General features: G+C 33.3%; 1 protein-coding gene across 2 annotated transcripts; it reads left to right on the top strand.

Moving 5' to 3' along the window:
• Positions 1-4,320: 4,320 nt before the first annotated feature.
• LOC114241656 (uncharacterized) lies at positions 4,321-7,283 on the top strand. 2 transcript variants are annotated; one of them, XM_028172560.2, is made up of 3 exons: positions 4,321-4,730; positions 5,909-6,104; positions 6,753-7,283. In XM_028172560.2, the coding sequence occupies exons 1-3, from the start codon at positions 4,473-4,475 to the stop codon at positions 7,055-7,057; spliced, it is 759 nt and encodes a 252-aa protein (XP_028028361.1). In that variant the 5' UTR covers positions 4,321-4,472; the 3' UTR covers positions 7,058-7,283. The 2 variants fall into 2 exon arrangements, with proteins under 2 accessions (XP_028028361.1, XP_028028360.2); XM_028172559.2 differs by lacking the exon at positions 4,321-4,730 and adding an exon at positions 5,374-5,713.
• The last annotated feature ends 1,481 nt before the right edge of the window (positions 7,284-8,764 follow it).

An 8,764-nucleotide genomic window follows, 5' to 3' on the forward strand; every position in this document is an offset into this window, starting at 1 on the left:
AATTGTTAACATGTGGGGTTTCGCGAGAGCTCTGTTTATTTTGAGATAAAACAGACTTCTTACAAGGTATGTTAACCTGGTGGAATCGACCTCTGGCGCGGACACAGTACTTGCTTGCGATAGCCGACTCTTACGGGTGAAGGTCACGTGAATCTGCGTATTTTCATCGATATGTTTGTCTGATCAAGGACCCTGCAGTGTTGGCACAATAACGAATCATATAATTGAATGATGATTTAAAAATGTATATTTGGTTTCTTTAGTATATTTAAATATATAACAAAATTAAAACGACACTTTAAAAAACGTTTTCCAATGATAACACATGTTTTTATTTTTTATTAAATTTTGCTATTTCAACAATCATAGGATAACTGACCTCAGACTACTAAGAGATGAGATTGACTGTCGAGTCTTAAACGTCATTCCACAGATATTTATTATAAATTGTGTATTTATTAAACAAATATTCCATATAGCGTATATTTTAGGTAAAATTTTGGGCAGAGTTAAATCACGACCCCGTATTCTAAAACTGCACCGTCGTTTCGTGACCCTTGGTACCAGGACTTAATAAAGCAGTGGATGTTATTAAGAGAGATAGATGTTTTGGTTGAATAGGGCGAGCGCAAAATTTTGATGTACCTATTTCGGTATTTTGAATGTGACAATTTTTTTTTATATTTAAAAAAAAAATAGTTGTAATATTTTTTTTAAGCAGAGTCCTATTAAGCTTGAAATTTGTTACAGTGATTGCTTGAGACACTATAACTATTAATATTTACATATTTTGATCAAGAAAATTACAGTTCCAAAAAATAAAAATATTTGGTGTCTTAGCAAACAGCTAAGATAGGCGCTTAGCCCGAATGTGTCTGTAAAAAAAGAATACTTTCAGTAGCGTTGAGGAGTATTTCAATTAAAGACAGTATTGTTAAGGTTGACATATTTTCTGCGCTACAATTTTGTTTTGCATATGGATGGACAAAGTTTACATATTTTGATCAAGAAAATTACAGTTCCAATAAATAATAATTTTTGGCGTCTTAGCAAACTGCTAAGATAGGCAGGCGCCTAGCCCGAGTTTGTCTGTAAAAAAATAATACTTTCAGTAGCGTTGAGGAGTATTTCAATTAAAGGCAGTATTGCTAAGGTTCACATATTAATTTTCTGCGCTACAATTTTGTTTTGCATATGGATGGACAAAGGAATTAGCTAGTCAATAAGAAAGTATTACGGTGTGTATCAAGGGTCTAAAACTTGTCTCCAAGCTTCGTTCAATCAGTTTTCGTGACTGCAAGCAATTAAATTAAGCTACTCGATGACGTATGCCAAAAAGGCGGGCAGACATGTGTGAATTTATTGCGCCCAATTTTACTATTCTTCTCACAGTTTATTTATTGACTCTACCTCTAAAACTCCTTATAAATTCGTTCTTATGTGAGAAATCTTAAAATCTATTTTCTAAGCACGTTCATGATGATAAACCGATCATTACGGTCACCGTTACGTCCCTGTCTTAGGAGTCTCGAATTCTGTTCCATATACCGACATCTCTTGACTGCTTACCACATATTTTTACACTCGTAGTGCTTAAGGCATATGTTTCTAGATTTGGCCAGTATCAATTAAGGCAACAACAGCCTTAGTTACTAATTCGGCGTTTAGATTCTAGATCTGGTATTGCCAATTCATTTTCATTAACAATTTGCTATGAGACTACCGGTGAAAAGCTGGGCAAAAAATAATGAAACCAACCAAATTTCTTGAAAAAATCTAGAATAACTTGGTGGTTTTGTTAAAATGATGTCGTTATTTCCTGTTTCGAACGATCAAAAATCAGTCTTCTTACGTTCAAATCCTATTGATTTTATTATTTAACAACTATATTCTGTGTCATAAAAAATCAATATAATATAATATGTATATGGCATTCCATTCGTTCACAAGACTGGTTCATTTTCTTCATCACTCCCCAAAATAGTTATGGACCAACTATTTATACCTATTCGCTATCCTGTTGTCCTATTAAGTTAAACTAGCATACACGGGGTGAGCGCTTCCTGATTTTTCTTAACAACTCCTATAGTTTATGACAGCCTGGTACATTCGTAGTACAATGTTACGTCACAGAGGAAAACCGTTGGAAGGTTTCGTAGGCGGTGATGTTACGTATGAAAGCTACGGACGGTCGTATAAGCGTACGACGCTACGTAATGTGCTCTACGAGTTTTCCCTCTACGTCACTACTACTGATTTTTAACATCTCAAATATTGGGTAATGTTTATTACAATAAAATAAAATCAACATTATCGCTTTACATTTAACGTAATCGATTTATTGAAATACGTTTAACAATTACTGAAATATATTTTTTTATCGTGTAAAATTCGATCGTAATTTGAACTGTACTTATTATATTGGAAACTGTTAGTATTTTATAAATATTGTTTTTTAATGGGGAAATCAGAACAAAAGCAAGCTATAATCCAGAGTAGAAGAACTATTGAAGCTTTTATAAAACTTTTCGTTAAGTTGAAGTCCGACTACAGCGCTGTCAATGAGATCTTAATATTCATTTCCCAAAGGATTTCGAACAGAAAAATATCTTTATGAAATACGAGTATATTGGAACATAGTACTATCGTTATTTGGTCTCGGCAAAGAAATTTCGGAGGTTACGGGAGAACATTATATACGAATATATTCTGTAAGGGCTATGTATAATTTATTCTTGTCATCTCCGGAACTTCTTAGACTTATGCATTTATCTACAGAAAAATAAAAACATTTTAGATCTTCAATAACCTTTTAATTATTTGTTACTTTTATGTTTCTATTGCATTGATGTGTGCACAAGCTTACGGTTTATTATGAAAGTTGACCTTTCCTTCTTTTTGATTTAAAAATTTATTTCTTCATCGAGTAAGTCGTTTGTGAAAACGTATCACAATTACAATCCTGACAGGGTTGAACTTGGAAAGTGTTTTCTATCAATGCTTAACTTTGTAAATGTATATTCTTTGTTGAAATAATATTTTATAAAGTATACAGTGGCGAACCTAATGCTTAAGACATTCTCTATCAATCGACCAAGGGTTGTCTAGAATGTATTTATTGTAGTAGACACATTACTTTTTTCTTAAAGATAAAAATAAGAGAGACTAATATTAAATGCCTACACAAACTAGTTGCATTACAAATTCATATTATTCAGTTCAGTTATTTCATAACCATTTTGGCTTTGGGACACCTTCCTTTACGCTGACGTTCGGTCGGTCGCAAACCGTGATAAATATAATCGAAATACAAGCTCATCAGCCGCATCTCGAGGGCGATACCATTTAAATTGTCATGATTATAGGTTTCACTAATAGCTTAATAGCAGGAGTGATGCGAACTTCCCACCTACAGCGGAAAACCCACTTTGCTAGTAATGTACCTCTGATATTTTTCAGAGAACGTTTTGCAAGTTTATTTAAAAAAAATGAGCCTTGTTTGATTTTAATTTTATATATTTGTATCCGAATTGTAAGATTTTTAAGTTACAATGTTTATTAGCTAATCGTTTCGTTATCAATACATAAATTACTTTTTTCACAGCCAAAATATACCGACGCTGTTTAAGAACAGTTGATAAAAATAATCAATAAGTTGATAAAAAAATATATGTGCAATTAATTGTAAGTTTTATTTTCATGAGAACATAACATAGAGTTAGATAGACTATTACTAAATGTTGCTATTGAAATAGGTTTATTTTCGGATTATTAAGCTCACATCAAAAGTGTTTACTTGTGAACAACACTAGTAACTGAGCCGTGGATCAATAAAATACTGACGCGTTACCCCGACTCGCGTCGTAATCAATAGCCCACGCTGTATGACGTCATTCAATCGTATTGATTTTGTAGTTTTACTTCCTCGCAATTCTGTGCTCCGGATATCTAAGCATGCCAAGAAAAGCTGTTCATGGAAAACTGGACATTTCAAGAAGAATGTGAAGAATTAACTTGACACGCAATCAAATTGAAAATAAAAAGAAAATCACGTAATGTTGATGTACAGTTTTTAAAAATATAATTTAATTTAAATAAACAAAGTATAAAATTCGTTTTAAAACTAATTTTACCGCTACCGATTATAAATTAGTTTTAAAATTAAAGTAGTTCTAAAACTAATTTTATACTTTGTAAGTAAATTTTAAAACTAGGACGAGACTGTCAATGTTTTTTATGAAGCTTATTAAGGAAGTATTTAAGGAAGTTTATTAAGGAAGATTCTAGCATAAGTACTAAATTACCAGAGCGTGGTTCATTTGGAACTCGCTTATTGATGGTCGCATCGCATTCACTCTAGTCGCAGTTGTAACCTGTTCAACATCTCCTTTAGCGCATAGTGTCCTGGTACCTCCGGTTCTAGTTTTCCGAATCGTTTATCCACGTTTATCCGGGTTATCTTTGAGCCGAAAATGACATTTGCTTTTTTCCTATTTTTGTACGGTTTCGGTCTTGCTGAAAGCTATAGTTATGGTTACGGTGACAATGGATATTATTTCGAAAACCATAAATATTGTGATGATTTGTCTCCGTATTATGGTGATATAAATTTTGAGCAAATTACTGGTGTTTGGTATGGTGTCGAAAAGATACCACATACAAAAGGAGAATATAAAATAGAGCATACTCAGCAATGTTTTTACATCGACATCAAGGAGTTATACATAGAGGTTTGTTTATTTTTCTTAATGCTTATAGTTTTTTTTTGTTAGTTTTCTTTACGATAAAATTAAATGCATGATATACACGAATGAACACAAGGATGATCGGGAATATACGACCGAAAATGTATTTAATAAATTTAAATTCATTATTTTTCATTACATTAGATGGGTAGACTATCTGATGTTCAGTAGATAATCTGACCTCAAAGTAAACATGAATTTCGTCAATACAATGTGAATTTCGTCATTTGCCTTGCGACATGAGGTCGATGTTTCTATTGTATTGGATAGCAGTTTTCCCACTTTTCAAAGTGTTTTATGTGATTTTACATCTATATACCAACTAGTAGGCTTTTTAATTTATATTCTGAAACAGCCGTTGGTTTCGGATTGAAAATTTAATAAGTCCTTACTAAAAGCAATTGAGAATTAAACATTTTTGAAATATGAACTTTTTGCCTATTTAAGCTAGTTACAAAAAATAATAATGGCAATTTCATTTATATATTCGAATATCTTTGAATGAAATATTAAAGAGTCCTTGTTGATACGTGAGTCATGACTCATCCTTATCAGCAATTTCAAAACAGGAAACCGGGGTTCATGATGTCAATTAACAGGTTAATCGTTTTACACCGGAGAAAACGGTCACTCCACAAGATCTTCCGTTGTGTTGTGATAATAACTAGCTTGAATTTATGCAGTTTCGTATTAATTACCAAGAAGCTAACATACAAATGACGAACGTTGTAGTTTTTTTAAATATTCTGTTATTGCCATTGACATTCGCTGGGAATTCAGATTTCTGTCAAAATTTAAGTCCGACTCATGATTTTGACGAAGAATCTCTGTTAGGGATGTGGTACATACACGAGTATATTTATCACACGGATAGTGAAACGAAAACCGAATACAATCCTAATTGTCCAATTTTACATATAAGAAAATTTGAGGACTATGTTATGAGTGGATTGATTAATCGGAATTTAGTGAGTCGTATTGGAGATTTAAAATGATTTCATTTGCATACTTTTGAAAGGACTAATACTACTAAATACTAAATAAATAAATAATAATTAAATACTAAAGAAATGCATGTTTTCTAATTAAACGAAAACCAATTGTAGCAATCGATTCTCTATGTTTTTATTTTGTCAATTAAATTCTTCTTCGTCTAATTCCAGCCCACTCCACCGACGCCGTATCCCAATCTGATAAATACTCCGTACATGAACCGGCAGTACAACTTAGGTATGCCTGAGCAATATCGGATTCGACAGTTCGTTTTGGAATGGCACGAAGGGCTGTGGCGCGATGACTATCACATCAAAGTCAATACTTCACACAAAGGTTTCTGGCAAACGGATGTACCCCAAGGCAGTAAGTAGTTTTAAAGATAGTTAGATTGACAATTCAGTGGCTAAACAGCGTTTTCTTAAATTTTGTTTATCGTCTTTTAAAAAAAATCACTAATATTTGATTTATAAATATGAAATACATCCACTAATAATGTACTACGATCATTCTATGTTACATGATTAAACTTTCTTCTACGCTTAATCTCACTTTTTATTGTCATTATTCATGGTCCGTATCCACGGACCAATAATTGACAATCGTCCGTGACTACAAAAAGTGTACAACTTCAAAATTAATATAATGAAAATAAAAAAAATGGGAGATTAATCCGTAAAAGTAGTTTTAATTATGTCTACGATTCGAATAAACCGAAGAAAATGCCATGTTACACAATTTTGTTACATAAAAGGTTGTTACAAACAATTAAGATACCCTTTGTAATCGTAGTCAAGACTGTGGGACAGGTTTAAAATTTCTAAGTAATTATGTTAAATATCTATTCATAAATAGCCGTGATAAAGTAGGCACACAGAGAAAAAATACATAGCATTTGAATTTTAATAATTTTAATGTAAATAACGTAAAAAGAGTTTAGATCAAGCTTTTAAAATACAAATATTAAAATGCATCGCGTTAATAAATAAAACTGATTTTTTTTTTTAATTATAGCTGTTGAAGATATGTACCGATTCTTCGGGGGCGTTATTCAAGTACTGAAAGTGGCCAATAATCATTTGGTGTTGAACTTCTGCATGCGCCTGCCTAGCTCCCAGCTCTTCAGTGTGGTGCTTTCCCGAAATGAAAACCAGCTGACTCGTGAAGATCTTGCAAGCATACACAACGTTTTCACAATGAAACATTTGTCAACTTCGGCGTTGAAGAGAGTCTGCGAAAATTCATCTTCTACGATAATATTATCTAGTTTAGTTTTTGCATTAGCTTTCATTAATATTTTGAAAATACGCCTTTTATAAGATTTTTTTTTGTGTTTTTCTTGAAAAGAGTTAATTTCACTTAAAACGTGTATGATGTTTTTGCTTATTTATTGTATAGTTTTCTTGATCGAATTATGAAAGTTTTTGATACGCCCATTAACTCAATTATTTTTTATAATAAGTTACTAAAATAAATTTCAGTAAATGTGGGTGATGAACTGTAATAGTTAACTCGAAAATATTAACAATAAAACTTTATATTTTACATTTGATTTCAATCGTTATAAAATATAATTTGCGTTTAATAATTTATAATATTGTTTGAAACTTTGAGTCGATATTGCTATTCGAAGGTTTATGGCATAATACCATCAATGTACAGTGGCATGTGGCGTGTAAGTTATTTATTGGTAAATCTTTTTAGAAAAACTCAAAGTCGTTGTGGGCTAAATGATAAAACGCCCGACGATACGGCGAGGACATACACATCGCCTGATGGGACCTTGCCGGTATGCCGATGTTTGAATTTCCGCAGGCATTTGGATTCATTTTTGCAGTATCCTACGTACCTAACATCATCATCATTATAGTGGGTCACTCTTGGCAGAGCAGTCGTGGTCATGTGAAATCCTTGTTTATTATAGTCTTGACAGTTGTTCTTTATAATTCGCGAACTAAGGCTTGGCACACGCACTCCTTAAGTGGAGTTTTAGTAAGATTTTTCACTAGATCAGTCCAGCGGATGGGGCTTCATCCACGAGGTCTTTTATCGCCTTATACCCTACCCTGAACAACAAGTTTCTTGATAGACTCTGCTGGCCGTCGCGATATGTGTCCAAAATATCGGAGAATCCTGGACTGCACTGAAAAGTACCTAAGACACGTTCACAAACTAGTTTGAAGTTATTGTGGATCGTGTAACAAAGAAGATGAACCTCACAAAATAAAAAAAAATGTCTAATTACTGTTAGGGCGTATTCTGAGCGCACATCAATCAGTAGGTGCAACAATCTTGTCTATTTCTGCCGCGAAGAAGTAATCCGTCTCAGACAGTCAGGGATAGCAGTTATAAAATAATATTGAGACCTCGACTGCATCTCTAATGATCGGTGGAATTTACATTGTGACTTCTATGGGCTCCAGTAAGTACTTAAAACCAAGTGGCTTGCGAAATTGCTCATCCATCAAGGACATTGGTATAGATTGTGGTGAAGTTTGGGATATTTTTTTCTATCTACTATGTTATAGTAGCTCTTGACCTACTTTATGTTAAACGGTCATAGCCAATAGACACCAGAAGCTGTTTGCCAATGTGCAATCGAAGTCAATCGCAGCACAGCAGTGCTCTAACTCTTCAAATCAAACTGGATTATTACGGATATGGAAATAGGCCGAAAGCTGGTACGACATATTATAAGATAGCATAGCGGAGAGACACACTCAGAGATGGAACATCTCGAAACAGTCATGTGCGTCATGTTGTATTTTTTATTCTCTTTGTAGGCAGACGGGCCACCTGATGGTGGGTAGTTTCCGTCGCCCGTGGTGTGAGCAATGCCAGAGGCAGATCTAAGTCGCTCCCTTGTGTAAAACTTGTATAAAAACTTGTATACACTACGATCTCGAATCCAATCGCCAATCGTTTTACTGATTCAAATAATCTCATGTATTTCTACTAATGATAATAACTTGTCGAGTTTTAATAAAGATCTACCTATATATTTTTCTATCGAGAATAAGATGACT

The sequence above is a fragment of the Bombyx mandarina genome, chromosome 15 (genome assembly GCF_030267445.1).
Source record: "Bombyx mandarina strain Sakado chromosome 15, ASM3026744v2".
NCBI lineage: Eukaryota > Metazoa > Arthropoda > Insecta > Lepidoptera > Bombycidae > Bombyx > Bombyx mandarina.